Raw genomic sequence first — 19,258 nt, forward strand, 5'->3', positions numbered from 1 at the left:
CTTAATATCTAGCGGCCTCTCGCGCAATTGACGTTTTTTCAAAAGAATTTTGCCGACAACAGCGTGTGTTTGATTGTAGGAAAAAGAATATACAAGAGCGTGGGATGGTGTCAATAGAATAAAGATCATCCAACTGCAGCTATGGTATTCTTTTTTTCAAAATAACCATCAGGTCAAAAATGCAAGAAATTAATTTTTTTAACTATAAAAAAAATGATTATGGGCGGCTGTGGGCCCCCTAAACGGCGTGCCCCCCCCCCGCATTGCGGGGTCTGGCGGCACTGTTGTTCCGCCCCTGGTCCCTTGTGTTACATGTATGTTAATGATGTATCTTGAATGTCTTATTTCTGTGTGGTGTTGTCTTGTTGTTGATGCAGTGAGTTTTCTATGAATGGAGTCTTGAGAGAAGACAAATAGGCCTACTACTTAAAATGTTGAAGCTAACATGATAGTTTTCTACTGTTATATAAGTGCTAAGTAAAATAAGAAATATAAGTTACAATAGTTATAGTTTAAAATTTTATATCTTTTTTTAGAATGATGTATGCTTAGTCGTATTTAAATTTTGTGTTAAATAATATATGTGAAATGTCAATGGACTATAACTTTAAATCAATCAAAATTGCTAAAACTAGTAAAACGTATGTCATTATGTATGTACATTTATTTTTTATTTCTACTAAAGTGGAATGTCAATGTTGATTGTAACTTTAAATCGATTAAAATTACTAAAACCTATGTCATTATTGTCATGTCAATATCTATATATAATTATATATATATATATATATATATATATATATATATATATATATATATATATATATATATATATATATATATATTAAAATGTTCTATCTACAACACTATCTGTATCTAATATATAAAGCTCAATTCTGTATGTAAAAATACGTATGTTTGTCGTTGACATACTTCTATGGATTAAAGTGTTAGACTATTATCGCGCGCATTTGTCTAAATTTATGAGTTAAAAAATTACTATTGAAAGTGTTGGGAAATAATTTTTATTTTTCAAACTGATAGTAATAATTGTCGGCATGCTCATTAAATACAATTTAAAAAAATAACAAAAATTCTAATTATGTCTGAAAATTATTTATATTTAGTCCTTTAGAACTTACTTCCCTTTGATAAATTAGGAAAACACTATTACTTCCCTTTATAAAACATTGCATTAGTGGAAAAGAATTTACTTTTTATTACTTTGTTTTGGTGTTGGGGAAAAAAATAATTACATAATTAGCGGGGATTGATCAAGTGCAAATGTTGTAGGTATTTTACGAATAAGCTTGGAGTATTATAATTGTTCGTTTGGTTTGGCACCTACGTTCGTTTAAGTGAGTGCAAAAAGACTATGAATAAGTTGGGGTACTATAGTCGATTATTCAGCTTTTTTCGTTTTCATTTGTGTTTTTTTCTTTGGGTTTGTATTTGTGTTTGTGGTTGGTTTTGCGTTTGGATTTGGTTTGTTTTCGTTTGCTTTTTCGTTTGTTTTTTTCTTTGTGTTCTTATGGTGTTTGTGGTTGTGTTTGTCGTTAGGTTTTTGTTTTCGTTTGCTTTTTTGTTTGTTTTTTCTTTGTGTTTGTATTGGTATTTGTGATTGTGGTTGGGTTTGTTGTTAGGATTTTGTTTTCGTTTGTATTTGTAATTGTATTAGCGTTATGTTTGCGTTTTGTTGTTTTGGTTGGTTGTGGTTTGGGTGGGCAATGCCGGCTTTATGATGATTACTAAACACACAGGTAATGGTCTTTAACAGAAAGGTTTTTCACAGAAGCCAGAGCAGGGCCTGGCCGGGACGGCTAGTTAAAATGTAAAATAGAGCAATTGTTGAAATTATTACAAAACTATTTCAAATAGAAAATGAGGTGCGGCGTCAAAACGACCCCGACAAATCGGCCCGACATATGAGCCCCGTCAAAAGGGCCAGTGACATATGGGCCCCGTCATATAGGCTACAGACAAATAAGCTCCCGTCATTTAGGCTCCCGACATATAGGCTTCCGTTATTTTGTTTCTCGACAAAACGGCCCCCGTCATTACGACTCCCGGCAAATAGGCTCCGTCATTTAGTTTCTCCACAAAGCGTCACCCGTCATTAAGACACCCGACAAAAGGCTCCCGTTCTTTTGGCTCCCGACAAATAGGCTCCTGTCAATTTATGCTCCCGTCTAAAAGACCACTGACAATCTGGTTTCTGTAGAGACTAAGTCTTCCGACAAAACGGTCTCGTTGAATATAACACCTGCCAGTGGGACCCCTTCATCAATTTTCTGTAGAGTTAGCTTATCCAGCACTCTAAAGTAATACAACGTATGCATCTCTTGTTCAGCAGGCCTTATTTTTTAAATAGTTTATCTATTATAAGAAACAGTATCTATGACTTCCATAAATGAGTCCGTTATAGGCTGTTCCAACTTAGTGAGTGGGGAGACGGGTCCACGCTGTACATTCCTACCGACAGTATGCTTGTAGGTTATCAAAACAAAATGCCGTTATCCTGTAAACATCATGTATATCATACATTTGGGACGGAGTGGTCTAGCGGTACTGCTAACCCTTAAGTCTTGAGTTAGAATCCGGGTTCAAGTCAGTAAACCGTCCTTGAGTCCACCCAACTCTGATGGGTACCTAACTCACGTTAGGGAAAGTAAAGGCGGCTGGACATAGTGCTGACCACACTATCTCTTCATATGCCGAGGTCACAGAAACAAGTGAACTCTACTTCACTTGCCCTTTAGACCGTCAGGTTTGAAAGGGAAACTTTACTTATATCACATATTTACGCTTTTGTGCTCGCTTTTAAGCAACAGATCTTTACTGTTGTAAATTAAACATTATCAACACTTAAGCACTTCATTTTGGACTGGGTTATCTAGTTCATAAAAAGATCCATATTTTGACTGCAGGTTCACGATTAAAACACTCTATTTCTTGATAAATAATCACAGTTATAAATTTCCTGTATAATTTATTTTTACTATTACAGAAGCAGCTGCATTGTTTAATTACCACCCGCTCTCTTTTTTTAATCAAACGTTACACTTTTGACCCCGACCAGAGGCGTATCCAGGTTTTCGTAGTAGGGGGCAGCGAAAAGAGCAAAAAAGGCGCCGAATTTTTGACACGTTCTACATACCTGTATTATATATATATATATAAAATTACTAGCTGTATGTCATTACTATGCATTGATGTAAAATAAATTGAAAGTAGCACTCTGAAAAAATAAGAAAAAACACACAATGTAGGCCGAAAAATCAAAAAATGTATCACTCTAAACAAAAAAAAAAAATATACACACACTACAACAAAAAATAATGAACGCAACACGATCTGTTTTGTAATTCTTGTAAAAAAAAATTACATAATCCTTCCTGGGGCCTTAATTAAGACAAGCGAAATAGGGGAAATAATCACTCTCTTAATATAAATATGTATATATCTACACATTTAATTATAAATATCAAAACAAATCAATAATTACTTTAGAATGTAATAAAGTAGTTTAACACTATTCGTGTTTACACATATTTTTTGTCTATAATAATCAGAATTAAATATGTCGTCACCATAAATGCTAAAGAATTACAGCATAATGAAAGTTTTTCAAATCAGAGTTGGTATAAAAACACGCTTTTCTAATTGGTAGAAAAATATTCGTAATAATAGCCTACATTTAACTAATATATTGGTTTTGCCGTTCAGATCATACATTTTTTAATTAGCTACTGCTTTTTGTGTTCTTTAAAGATCATTTTTTAACATAATGATAAGGTATGTATTGCTCACACACCTTTTCATTGGTAATTGCAAAAACAATATTCACAGAGTTTTTCAAAAGCTATGTTTCTGGCGGTATGGTACTTTGGTACATCATTACGCGTTTTCCCAAATGTACTTAACAGATCAGTTCGGTGTGGGTTGGGGGGGGGGGGGGTCGACTTCATTCACCACTGTCCGGTCACTTTAGGTCAATTATCCAACCCAGTGTATACCTAGGTGTTACATTAATGTCGCTCTACACATAGTGGTGGTGAGGTGATGGGGGGGGGGGTGGTAATAACCAACCCAGAGTGAACATAGCGTCAGTTTTTAGATGGCTGTTCTAAACATACATATTCAATTATACATGTATACTGATTCAGAAATAGATTTAAATAAGTAGCAGTAGTATTATGACAATACTTTTTTTCCAGAGGGATCCATGGGTGGGGAGGGGTTATAACCCCCTACCCCCCCCCCCCCCGCCTATGCCACTGGTTGATGCTGATTCATATAATTTGTAGTCGTAATCACTTTCGCCCAAACTGTCATAATACTACTTCTTAATCGTGATGACGTTGTTGGCTTTGTCAAAATTTCCCCACCGCTACGCAGTTTGCCCATAAGTAAATTTAAATAGAGGTACCACATCAGTTGTATTTGTTTCTGTATTTCTGTAATTTTTTAAAAATTAATCACACGATTCAAACTGTATATATAAAGTAATTATGTGTGAAGTTTTATGTATAACATTTTCTAATTCAATTATTCGTAAGCAAATACATTATACCGTGGATTCAAACTTAACACCCCTCTTATCAAGTGGTACCAACCGTAAATGTTTTTTAAACATCGCATTGCATCGTAATTGTTATTTTTACTTTCTCGTATATACGAAGTATAGAGAAAGTATTGTAATCGTGCACAAAAATCACTTGAAATTTTAACAATTTTCACCGTATTACACCTCAGTCCTTCATCACATCCGAAGTATAGAGGACTTATTTTAATCGGGCAAAAATTATCAATCCAGATGTATCAAAATTAAGAGGTTTTGTGTGTAATCCAGTCTGAAAAACTGGGCTTTGCAACTCTGTCCGTATGTCTGTGTGTGTGTGTGTCTGTGTGTCTGTCCGTGTGTAAACACGATTACTTGAGTACCGTTACAGCTAGGTTGATGAAATTTCATATATAAGTAGTTTATCAAAATCGTAGATCCGTATCAACTTTTGAGCGATTTCCGAGAACCGGAAGTGGTACTTTTTCTACTTTGAATTTTTAAAAAGCCTATAACTTGAGTATTATTTCACATAGATAAATGAAATTTCACACATAAGTTAAAGATCTAATTCTCTACCTTCTGTTAAATTTTGAGTAATTTCCATTGACCGGAAGTAGTAATTTACGCTACTTCCGATTTCTCAAAAAACTAATGTAAATTTTTAAAGTACTAATAATATTGCGCACTATTAAACACTCTTTTATTTAGCGTTCACTTGGTGTGCAATTCATTTGTCTACGAGATTTTATTCTATTTTTAAAACTTTAAGTATTTAAAATTGATTAAAAATCATGTCTATAGCCCGAGTTCCCATCCCCTGTTGTTTTTTATAAGAATATTCGAGAAAGTTTAGAGGAGATCACTCCCGGTTTATTAGAATGGCGAAATGATGCAGCTGTTAATACTTGTTGTGTAAACGTAGACACTACTAGACTAGTACAATAATGCTTAATTGCTGCATGAAAAGAAATCTTGTGATTTACATAGATGTGCCGACCAAAAATATTTTTTTTAACAAAAATCATTGTTTAAAACTTTGAGTTTTAAAAGTTTCCAAAAAGGCTCCACTTTGCTGAAAATGGCCAGAGGGGGAGCGGCCGCTCCTCCTGCCCCCCCCCCCCCCCGCGTACGATACTGACCCCGACCACATTAGCAATTTTTACTTTCTCGTATAAACGAAGTATAGAGAAAGTCTTGTAATCGTGCAAAAAATAAAATCGAGATTTTTACAAATCTCGACGTTTCACACCTCACTGATACGGAAAAACATAATTTTGCAATCTTGAACCGTATGTCTGTGTGTCTGTCTGTGTGTCTGTCTGTCTGTCCGTGTGTAAACACGATAACTTGAGTACCGTTACAGCTAGGTTGATGAAATTTCATATATAAGTAATTTATCAAAATCGTAGATCCGTATCAACTTTTGAGCGATTTCCGATAACCGGAAGTGGTACTTTTCCTACTTTGAATTTTTCAAAAGCCTATAACTTGAGTACTATTTCAGATAGGTAAATGAAATTTCATATTTAAGTAAAAGATCTAATTCTCTACCTTCTATTAAATTTTGAGTCATTTCCGTTGACTGGAAGTAGTACTTTACGCTATTTCCGATTTCTCAAAAAACTAATGTAAATTTTAAAAGTAATAATAATATTGCGCACTATTATGCGCTTTTTTATTTGGCGTTCACTTGGTGTGCAATTAATTTGTCTACGAGATTTTATTCTATTTTTAAAACTTTAAGTATTTAAAATGGATTAAAAATCATGTCCGAGTTCCCATCCCCTGTTATTTTATATAAGAATATTCGAGAAAGTTTAGGGGAGATCACTCCCGGTTTATTTTTTAATGCGATTGCGAAGAAGAGAGAGGGCTATAAAGGCTTTTCGCGTCTCGCAATTTCCCAACACCCGTAAAATAGAGTGGCTTCCCCTGAATCTCTGAGCCTGAAAAATCTCAAACAAGATGGCTGCTAAAGTAAATGAGCATTTTTGCATTAAGAAATTTTATATTTTTAGAAATAGAATCATTCAATGCTTTAATTTGTTTAAAGTTGCAAATCCAGAGAACTTGAAAATAATTTGTTGAGTTTAAAGTAGTACATTTCTATTTATTTTCATCAAGCCTAAGTTATAACTGGATGTTTTACTTTCGTAAGACAAATATTGATTGGCTGTACAGGAACTCCATGATCGATAACTATTTGTTTACAAAACTTTGCAGATAAAGTTTTTAAATAACAATGCAAACTTAAACCCCATGACCTAGTTTTCCTTTTATTTCGCTTACAATGTGTACAATAAAATTTATCGAATAGCGGGTTGCCATTGTTTATGTCGCCATTACACGTGAAAACCAAATAATATTTGCTTTTTACATTTTTATTTAGTTACCCAAAATATTAAAAACATCAAATACATCCAATCTTTAGTAAAGTCTGAAAAAACCCAGACAGGATTTTATAACCATATTAATCTTAACTATGTCGTGTATGATTTTAAAAAATATTTAATGGACCTCTCGAATACCTACAGGCTCGCGTCCATTGAATTAAAGAAAAATAGTAGGCCTATTTATTTACTATTTTGTATTATTCTGAAATAGTAGCCTATAGACAACTATAGAGTATAGCTGTTTAAAAACAAGGTATCATTTTAAAGAACTTTACAATGGTATTTTTAAAAATTTCATATAGGCTTATAAATGTAATAAATTCTATGGAACTAGCTGTGCGTGAATAATAAGTATTATGCCTACTACTATTACAAGGGGTTTTTAGTTAAAAAAAAACAAAGTGACGCTGATCGTTCCTAGCATTTTTTAATTCCGTAGGACGCATTCTAAAAGCAGGTATCGGCAAAATCATTCCGTAGCCTATTCATATATTGGGGGACTAATAATCTCTTATAAATACATTCGGATCCAGTAGGCCCCTAAGTTAGCATGGTAGTGCTCTACCGCTAGGGTATGATACCCCACATTCTTTGTGTTTACATCATGTACTTCTTAAGCACAGTTGACCTTAGATACCAGCATATGTGCATCTTGTCTTTAAAAGTCTTAATTTTATACTTTTATACCAACATATCACAATTAATGAATTAACCTTTAATTATTCTTTTATGTGACCTGTGCAAAAGATCACCGCTCAATAATGCCGTTTTGTTATTACCTTTATTAATTTTATAATTTTATTATATACTCGATGAAAACAAAATGTATGCCACGCCCGAAATCCAATAATTTAAGACTTTTTAAATGTCATTTCATGTCATATACCTCGCAACTGAATGTATTACACCGAAGTTTTCCTCATCGATTATCATTTTTTATATTTCTAAACTGAATGTATTAATTATAAGTTAAATAGAAGTAACTTGGTTTAATTATTTTATGTCAGTTACAAAAACATTGCAAGCTAATAGGACTTGTAAATTTTATAAAGATGTGTACCAAGTTCTCGTTTTGATACTTGCCAGCTTGCGTTTTTTTTTTTCAAACCAAATTGAATATTCTAATTAATTGGAATTAATAGAATGGTTGCTTCTGGTAAATCTACTGTTATTTTAAATCGTAAACACTGATAATGATAGACTACTAGATGTAAGGTAGCTTGAATAAAAATAAAGCCTATGTTAAATTGCAATTTTTTTTAAAGAAGCTTACTGCATGTTAAAAAAAATTCCCTTTAATATATCAGCTACCTTTTTGTTTGCTGTATCTTTTTGATTATATTACACTAACCATTGGAACGCGTTTCACTAGAATTATATGCCTATATATTTTTACTGTTATACTTATTTCGAAAAAATAAATCAATAAATCCATATACTAACCGCCACAAAATTTTTATGCATGCACATATCTTTGTTCCCTGCCATACAAATAAAAAAGCGTTGAAAATTATTGCAAATGTTGCTTTTGGCAACTTTTTATGATTTTTAAATCTTGAAGCCACCATGTTTTTTGTCATAAATAGGAGTCCCGTTCACAACAATTGATTTGGTTCAAATTTTTCTCTCTCCCCGGCTAACAGGACTTGAATTTAAGTGAGAGAGAACAAGAACTTACAAGTCCTATTCTGTCACACTAAAAAACATTTAGTGCAAATTAGTGCCAAGCTACCTGAAGAGAGCAAGTGTTTATTAAGCTGTTTATCACAAAATACAAATTTAATTAAATTTAATTTTAAAACTTTTATTACATATTTGGATAAGATTAAGCACTTATTATTTACAATTAACGGGGTTTGCGTGGTGGAGTCGGTAAAGCTCATGGTTGCTAAACCGAAAAATCTCAATGGTGCATAACCAGTTGACACGTATCCTTAATTGTGATGGAGGCATGGTCGAGTCGGCAAAAGCACATGGTTGATTCAAAAAAAAGTCTCGAGTTCAAACCCTCTTGCAGATAAGGCTCGATCCTTTCCAACACTAAAAATTAAGAACGAAGAAGAAGAAGATGATTTACAATTAAAAACTAACAACAGCAAATCAAGTTTTGATTTTTGTTATTGTTAATATCTTTGTATTTCTGTTTTTAAAAATAATTTTAAAAAACTGGTAGCTCAAGATATTATTCTGCAGTCCTTATGGATTTGCATTATTGGTTATCTATTTTCATATCAAATCTTAGTAAGTAATCATTAGTAATCAGATTTACAAAAGTCTGGTATGTGTTGCAAATATTGCCATGTTATTAGTTATAAGTTGTTTTGGCTAACATTTACATTGGTTTAACATTTACATTTTTTTTAATCATCAGTTCATTTCTGAGGAGCTGTCCAGCATGGAGATGGAAACAGATGTGTTAGCTGCAGTTTCATCTATTGTAGAAATACATTCAGATAAATTAACAGAATTTTCATCTTCTGAAGATTTGAAACCAGATCTATCAACCATCGTATTATCATCTTCTGAAGGCATAAAAACAGAATTATCAACATTTTTAAATTCCCAGGATATAAAACCCGACATGACATTTAAAACCCCTCAAGATGTTAAACCTAATTTTACAACAGAATTTTCTTCTTCTGAAAACATAAAAGCAGAATTATCAACATTGTTTCATTTCCAGGATATAAAACCTGACATGACATTTAAAACCCCTGAAAATGTTAAACCTGATGTTACACCAGAAATTTCTTCTTCTAATGACATAAAACCAGAATTATCATTTTTTAATTTCCAGGATATAAAACCTAACAAGTCATTTAATACTTCTCAAAATTTTAATCCTGATAATACATTTTCAATTGAAAAAATTAATAAGAAACCTGTTGCAACAGCAGTATTTTCAACAGCTGAAAATTTAAAACCAGAATTGTCAACTACTGAAAATTTAAAACAAGATTTAGCTACAGAATTTTTATTTTTTGAGGACAAACAACAAAATGGACTTGAAGAAAATCTACAATTGTCTAGGGACAAAAATAAGATTGTTCATTGTCATCAAATATTTTCTCAAAGTTCTAGTATTAATATGCAGAAAAATGTTCATTCAGGAGATAAGCCATATGAATGTGATGTTTGTCATAAAAGGTTTTCTCAAAGTTCTTATTTAAGAAAACATAAAAATGTTCATTCAGGAGTAAGGCCACATGAATGTGATGTTTGTCATAAAAGGTTTTCTCAAAGATCTAACTATGATATACATAAAAATATTCATTCAGGAGATAAGCCATATGAATGTGATGTTTGTCATAAAAGGTTTTCTCAAAGTTCTTATTTAAGAAAACATAAAAATGTTCATTCAGGAGATAAGCCATATGAATGTGATGTTTGTCATAAAAACTTTTTGCGGAAGCAAGGTCTGTTACTACATAAAAAGGTTCATTCAGGAGAAAGGCCACATGAATGTGATGTTTGTCATACAAAATTTAGGGATAAGAATGTTCTATTACAACATAAAATTGTTCATTTAGGAGAGAGGCCTCATATATGTGATGTTTGTCATAAAATCTTTGTGGATGTAAAGGATCTATTATGTCATAAAAAAGTTCATTCTGAAGATAAGCAATATGAATGTGATATTTGTCTTAAAAGATTTTTTCAAAGTTCTAATTTAAGACAACATAAAAAAGTTCATTCAGGAAATAAACCGCATGAATGTGATGTTTGTCATAAAAGGTTTTCTAAAAATTCTTATTTAAGAGCACATAAAAATGTTCATTCAGGAGAAAGGCCACATGAATGTGATATTTGTCATAAAAGGTTTTCTCAAATTTCTAATTTAAGAACTCATAAAAAGGTTCATTCAGGAGATATGGCATATGAATGTGATGTTTGTCATAAAAGGTTTTCTAAAAGTTCTAATTTATTAAGACATAAAAAGGTTCATTCAGGATAAAGGCCACAAGAATGTAATGTTTGATATCCAAGGTTTTCTCAAATTACTTTACTAAAAAAAAATTCATAAAAGAGAGAAGCCACATGAATGTGATATTTGTCACAAAAAGTTGACTCAGAAGAATAATTTGTTATGATATATGTTTTTACAGGTTATAAGCCATATGTATGTATAAAAGATTTTCTCAAAGTTCTTATTTAAGTGCACTTGAAAAAGTCATTCAAGAGACAAGCCACATTAATCTGGTATTTGTCATAAAAGATTTTCTTAAAGTCTTAATCTAAATGCACATTAGAAAAATCAATCAGGAAGAGAGGCCACATGAATGTGATGTTTGTTACAAAAGATTTTCTCATATTTCTAATTTTAATACTCATAAATAATTCATTCTTGTGGTAAGTTAGGAAATTCATCATGACTTAACACCCATTTAAATAATTTTTCAACAAAAATAATTAATTCTAGAGCAAATTATTATTATTAAGTATCCTTTTATTATTTTTTCTCTTCACATAACTTTAACTAGGGTCATCCAATAGTGGGCCATAGTTTATTAATTTTTATATTTGTATTATGAAAAGGTTCTTTTGTGGAAGAGTATGCTACAGGGCTCGGCTTGCGTTGAGCTGCATGCAGCTATTTTGGTATCAAGATGTGGCTCTTGTCTTGAGTTCCATACACCATGTTATTTCATTTTCAAAACTGTTAACAACTATTATACTGTAAAAAAAACAACAACTTTAAACGGGATAAAAACACTCAGAGAACAATGATAGTAGGTGTGGTAGAAAATTTACGGACAGCTGACAGCCGCTTGGGCACCCAGCCCCACAGCCGTGCTGTAGCCAGCCCAGTGATGACAATTCCATGCTTGCCACTGCCCCCGACGTTTTCAAATAACTTTCAATAGTGAATGTTATTTTATTAATGATGCATTTCTCTATCTTTCAGTATGCATTAATTAGACCTGAGTGACATTGTTTTTAGTTATTAGCTTCCTATGGTTGATTCGGGTACTGGACGGTGGGGTACAAGTAGGGTGGAAGGTAAGTCAGATGTGAACCGAAAGACAGAAGTGACAGATTCGGTAATCAAACTAATATCCAAGCCAGTTAGCGAGTTTCTCGTGTTGAGGCCTGCCTGGCTAATAGGAGACACCTCTTGAGCTAGTGATGTCCATAAAGACAAAAAATGTATTAGCTTCTAAAATGGTTTCTTCTAAAATAGTTATATTATTTGATTACTAATCTTATCAGAACAGAGCTAGCTAAAATACTTTAATGTTTTACTCGAGACATTTGTATGATTCTATATTAATATCATTTTATTTATTAAGTTATTTATTTTAAATAAAAATTACATTTATTAACCTAATCCTGATTAAATGCCATAATAATGAAATAAAAATGCTAGTGGCTCTTTAAAAAAAAGGTTGCTGACCCCTGGTATACCACATCAATTACTGTATTATGACTATAAAAAGAAATTGTATTCTATTATGTCAGCTGCATGTCTACAATTTTTTCTTCTTTTTGTATTTGTAAATATGTATGGTAGGAGAAGTAAGCTATAACTTTAGAAACCCAGGGTTTTCTTTTTATACCCGAATGGTTTTGCTCAGGCCACACAGTTAATTGCCTATTTTTTTTCAAATTATATCAAATTGTCAATGCACATTCATTGGGACAAGGAAGTTAACTAAATCTGCACTAACCAGTTACACACATTAACAATAACAGAAGCTAACTAAAATAAAACACAAAGTTTGAGTTCAGTGCATTTATTTACATTTACTAAATGTTTACAATATAAGTGCTGTAACACAATAACATTCATAACTTTACACATTTACAGCTTAACACATTTACACTACTCACAAACAGCTCAGTCAGACATACAGCAACATGACAGAATATCAGGTTGAGAGGTAAAACAACCTGCATTAGACAAGTACAATGACATCAGGCCGGCAGTTACAGTGGCATCTGGCCAACAGGTAGGCCTACAGCAGAGTTTCTTCCAGGCATCAGTGCGCACACTAAAAACATACTTTTACCAGTGTCTGCCATCCCTCCCCCCCCCCCCTCCCAGAGAAAAAAGTCTGGAAGAAACACTGTCCTACAGAGACATCAAAACTTTTGAGCTGACAATATTCTTTTGTAAAAACTTTTTCATCTTTTGCAATATGTCCTTAATACTTTAATCATTCTGTTGATAGGTAAAGAATCTTAAATCTTATTATCAAACTCTACTGGCTGCTATGTATAACTCACACAGACCTTATGTAAAAACTGGCTGCCCCAGAGAAATTCTAATCTTTGAGATGTATATATTGTCATCACTAATGCAGATATTATAGTAAATTGAATTGAGATTGAATTTTAAGTGGTAAATTAGTACCTGGATAAATTACATTTGTACTAGGAACTAAGTTCTTTATGGTGTGCAGATCCAGTTAAAATGTATAAGATGTTAAGATGTATAAAAAGATGCTTATTATTGTTCCATTGACTGATGCTTACTTTGTACTTAAGTTTCTGTTCTGATCAGTAAAATGATGCAATTAAGTTTCTATAGCCAACAAACTTATTTGGTGAAAAATAAATTAAAAACTTCTATGTTCATTGTTTGACATTATTTTATTAATCCCATTTTGGAATCTCCCCTCCCCTATTTACATGTCTTATGGAAATAACCTCAAGTTTCAATTTGGTCCAACCATTGTTAAGGCTCATGTTCACTTCCTTACTTTTGCTAGATAAAAGTTTTTTTTTTAAATTTAATTAAATGCTTTTGTAACATGTTATATATCAATTTTATCTTTCTGCACTCCTACTCAATATGAACTTTATGCCAAATCTCAGACACATCTCTACATGCTAGCTGTTTAAAAATAATTCACAGTAATTTTCTTCACATATTTATATAGGATTTAGAGATTAACCACACATAACAATTACATAAATAAATATTTAATTTAAAACAGCACAAATAAATAAAAATTATCAATTTGAAGAAAAGAGAGACTAAAGCTGCAATTGTTACATTTTGGTATCTTTAATTTTTGGTTTAGTTGTTATTTAATTTTGTATTCATCCATAAATGACGTCATGCTTTTTTGGCCCATATTTACCTCCCCCTCTCGCCTCCGCCACACCTCGTCACAAAAAGCCAGACCACCACCCCCCACACCCCCCCCCCCCCCTAAAATGTAGTCACTCCTCAGCCTACAAACGCCCTCAAAATTGTAGTTGTTTTTCTTAAAACGTCGACATTTTTGAAAAATCTTGTCTGAACTCTGTCAACATAGAGTATATTAATCGATTACTGGTACAATTTATTAAAACAGTTTTTTAAAATGCGAAATAATGGCTAAAACTCGCTTTATAACATTGCTTTTTATGATGCAAAAGTGTGACATCACACAAGCTGAACCCCCCCCCCCCCCTCCCCGCTCATTCCACATCATCAAAATATTACGGACCCCCCTCCATGAGTTTGACGTCCTTTATGGACGCCTCCTAATAAAAAAAAACATTGCAATGAAAATTCTAATATGTGAATTATTGGTAATTGTAACATGAAAATTGTATGAAATAAAATGACTAACGTGTTTGTCAATTTTTATTGTTATGTTTTTTCTAACAACACTTTCTGTATGTTAACATTTATTCCAATGAGGCCAATGTGTTTTAAATTCTCCTGTGTGTTTTACTCTCTTGTGATGCCCCAAAGCCTGTACCTTTCTCACTTTCACTTTTGATATCACAAGATAACCTATTTTTATCATCAGCCGTTGAACTGGCTGTTAGATTAGTTTGAGCTGGCTGTTAGATTAGATATTGATTTACAAAGCTTTTTTTTTGTAACAAAATGAGCTAGTGCACGGCATACAGTCGACTTTTATAACCAATGACCAGTTAACTTGTGATGTATGGTTAAGCCAAGGATTTCATATGACCAGTTTACTCGTGACACACGGTAAAGGAGTTAATAGTTTGTTCAGCATAGAATTTTGAGATAATCTTTCAAGATTAACCATATATATGTAAACTAAAATACACATTAATTTAAAGAAAACAAAAATCATAAATTAAAAATTAGCGAAAGTAAAAATAACTCTTAGTGATGGTAACAACAAACAGTGATAATTAGATGAAATCTTTCTAAGAAAGAAACAGTAATTTCGCATACAGCTCTCTACCGCTAGACCACTCCGTCCCCAGTAATTAATTTAAGAGTGGTGTTAAACCTGACTTAGTTTTATCAATTTTATAAGAATTTGTAGAAACAAGTAAAGTAAAAGTAGAAAAATTACAAAGCTGAAAATGTAATTTGTAATGGCTGTTTCATTGTCTGTAGAGAAATATTCTTTATATGAAAATACATAATGAATTAATGAAGATTGAAACAAATTAAACACATTTGGTTTGCTGGTATTTTTTGTACAATTATACATACATATTGTTTTAAAGCAAATAGACCATAGACTGGATATTTATGTCAGTTAATTGTTCTATTTATTCATAATCAATAGGCATGTATATGTGCATTTATATGTGTGTATATACTAGCCATGCCATCTAGAATATACTAGCTGTGCTGGCCAGGCCCTGCATTGGCATTTGAGGTTAATGTTAATTGTAAATGGTTGTGACCTATGTGCTCATTAAGCATCATATACTATTACCTGGGCTGACTGGTGTTTGAGAATGTATACAAATACAATTTTCCATAAAATGTATTCTTAATGTATAATTTTTTAAATTTTATCATAATAATGGGGCAATAATTAAACCTAACATTGGAACATTTACATGTTTTGAAGGGTGACTGCTTTAATGTATACCCTTTTGAACAAAATTAGTATTCTACTTAAATTAACCCTTTAAAAAAGACTATAAAATCAACTTATTTTTTTTAAGTGGGCTTATCAGGTTTTGCAAGTAGTCTCTGCAAATATCAGTTATTATAGATGGTTTAGTTTTCTCAGCTACTTGAAATTTGTGTATTGAACAATTTTTAAAGGATTTTTCTTTTATCTACATTTTATGATCGTTTATATTTGTGTGTGCTCGAATAGCTGGAGAAATTAAATTGATACGGGAACAATTGAGAGGTAAAACTTTGTGACCTACCCAGGTCTTCTTTTTTAAATTGTTTGATTTTATGAATATTTAAATGGCCTTGAGTGGTCCGTGGTTTAAACAAGAAATTTTCCATCACGCTCATGTGATAGATCTAGTAATTATTAGTATTCACCACTGAGTTCGTGTGACTCGTGCTGTGGCTCCTTCCCCCCAATAGAACTTACCATTAAGGTCGGCATCCCATAATTTCAGAGTGGTATATAAATTAATGACGAATTTTCCTCGAACAAATGCCCACTGACACCCATAGAGAGAGATAGAGCCACGCGTTGACGACAAAATAGGACTAATGATAATAATAAAAAAATCTAGGCCCTATCGTTTTAGAATTTTACATTTAGATCTAGAAACTAGGTGCGTAGAAATGTAAAGAAAAGTTGCCCCATTGTTAATGCTTTAATACTTCTATTAAATTAATAGAAGTAGGCCTATATGGGGCGGAACTACCATACCGCCAGACCCCGCAGTGCGGGGGGGGGGGGGGGGGCAGGACGTTTAGGGGCCCATTTCCAACCAAAAAACAATGAATTTTTTTTTCAAAAATTATGTTTTCCATGCATCTTAAAAGTGGTTTTGTAAAAAAAAACAAAAAAAAACAGGTCTACTATAGCAGAGATTGTTACGTAGAAGAATATTTTAAAATCTCCAAGGGCTATAGTCTGAAAGGTAGGCAAACATTCACACAACTTCCATGACTTACTGCCCTTCTTTAAAATAGGGATGCCCACGAATCTCATTTACATAGTTTTGTACTATGTATAGTAAAAAGCAATTGATTCTCTGAATTGTTATTTAAATAAGACGTACTAAACAATGGTATAGATATAAAAATCAATGTTTTCAAAATTGATATTATAAAAGCCAAAAATGAAAAAAATAAACATAACGCGAGAAACCATTCACGAATTAAGCTTACGTCTTTATATATTTTTGACCAGTTAAAAATGAAAGAAAAAAGAACAAAACAAAAATGTGTCTAGTTTGTTCTCTCAGAATGGTTATATATTGCAATGAAGTAGACTAAATTACTCTGTTTAGATACAGATTATATATATATATATATATATATATATATATATATATATATATATATATATATATATATATATATATATATATATATTAGTTTCGTCACTGGCAACTTGATAGTGGTTTTGTAAGTAACAAACAGAATACAGATCTAATACAGTAGTGATGTTATATAGTAGCTAAGACATGCTGTTGCGTAAAAAAATAAAAAAATAATAAACACAGCTGTAGTGTGAAAGATAGGCAAACGTTCAAACCATTTCCATAAATTATTTCCCTTTTTCAAATAGTCAAATAGGGGTGCTCAAAAGCTCTTTTTAATAGATTTTTAATAATCAAATTAAAAAGCAATTACTTATCTTAATTATAATTTTTAAAAAAATAAGTACTAAAGAATGGTATAGTATAAAAATGAAACGTAGTTAAAGTTAATAATATAAATACAAAAAAATAACATAAAAATAAACATAACACGAGACACCATTACTTATACAAAGCTTCATATACTTTTAACCGACTTAATGATTAGAAGTATTAATCATAAATGAAAACAGAGATTTTCAAAACAGACCAATGCACTCATACACATGACATGCTGTTGCGATTAGATTTAATTGAATTTTTTTTTCAAAACCCGATCAGGCTAGAAAGGAGTATCCTATATTCGTATTGTGTTTGTATGTGTGTGTATGTATATATATATACTAGCCGTCCCGGCCAGGCCCTGCTCTGGCTTCTGTGAAAAACCTTTCTGTTAAAGACCATTACCTGTGTGTTTAGTAATCATCATAAACCCGGCATTGCCCACCCAAACCACAACCAACCAAAATAACAAAACGCAAACATAACGCTAACACAATTACAAATAAAAACGAAAACAAAAACCTAACAACAAACCCAACCACAACCACAAACACCAATACAAACACAAAGAAAAAACAAACAAAAAAGCAAACGAAAACAAAAACCTAACAACAAACCCAACCACAAACACCAATACCAACAAAAAAAAAAAAAAACAACGAAAAAGCAAACGAAAACAAACCAAATCCAAACGCAAAACCAACCAAAAACACAAATACAAACCCAAACAAAAAAACACAAACAAAAACGAAAAAAGAAAGAACAAAAACGAACCAAATCAAAACGCAACCACTAACGCAAACCCACCTAAACACAAAGAAAACACTAACGCGAACATAAACGCCCGGGGCGGAATCACCTGTTTTAGCTTAATGAACGACTATAGTACCCCAACTTATTCATAGTCTTTTGCACTCACTTAAACGAACGCGCCTGTTTCAATTTGATGAACAATTTTAATACTCCAAGCTTATCCGTAAAATACCTACAACATTTGCACTTGATCAATCCCCGCTAATTATGTAATTATTTTTTTTCCCAACACCAAAACAAAGTAATTAAAAAGTAAATTATTTTCGACTAATGCAATGGTTTTATAAAGGGAAGTAATTTTGTTTTCCTAATTTATCAAAGGGAAGTAAGTGCTATAGGACTAAATAAAGACATAATTAGAATTTTTGTAAAAGATGATATTTTTTTTAAACTTGTGTTTAATGAACATGCCGACAATTATTACTGTACTTTGAAAAATGAAAATGATTTCCCAACACTTTCAATGGTAATTTTTTAGCTCATAAATTTAGACAAATGCGCACGATAATTTTCTAACACTTAAATTCATACAATTACAACGACATACAAATGCATTACATACAGAACTGAGCTTTATATATTAGATATATATACATACATATATACATATATATATATATATATATATATATATATATATATATATATATATATATATATATATATATATATATACATATATGGGGGGCCCAAAAAAATTTTTTTCGAGGTGGCCCATTTTTTCTAGTTCCGCCACTGCCTATATTGTAATATATTTGTGTCAAATATTATAGATTACTGAATAATAAACCAAAATCAATGGCTAAATACTAGGTAAAACCTTAGTTTAGCGTCGGAAATTATCGCTAAGGTTTTACCAAATACTAAATAGATCAATATAGGCCAGACATCTATATACTACTAAAACTCAACTTTGTTTACATGTTTGAATATTTATTTGTTTGCCTGATCGACTATTGTGATATGTTCGACTCTATCTGGAAAGCTGTAA

The 19,258-nt window shown here is 32.0% G+C and overlaps 1 protein-coding gene across 1 annotated transcript in view; it reads left to right on the forward strand.

Moving 5' to 3' along the window:
* Positions 1–11,407, forward strand: part of LOC131927282 (zinc finger protein 62-like) — a 107,906-nt gene extending 96,499 nt beyond the window's left edge. The window contains exon 2 of the mRNA XM_059283086.1: positions 9,329–11,407. Coding sequence (XP_059139069.1) covers positions 9,353–10,912 — 1,560 coding nt within the window. The 5' untranslated portion in view covers positions 9,329–9,352 and the 3' untranslated portion in view covers positions 10,913–11,407. The remainder of the gene's footprint in view (positions 1–9,328) is intronic.
* The last annotated feature ends 7,851 nt before the right edge of the window (positions 11,408–19,258 follow it).

The sequence above is a fragment of the Physella acuta genome, unplaced genomic scaffold (genome assembly GCF_028476545.2).
Source record: "Physella acuta isolate Inbredline_101_S28 unplaced genomic scaffold, ASM2847654v3 ptg000087l, whole genome shotgun sequence".
Taxonomy (NCBI): Eukaryota; Metazoa; Mollusca; class Gastropoda; family Physidae; genus Physella; species Physella acuta.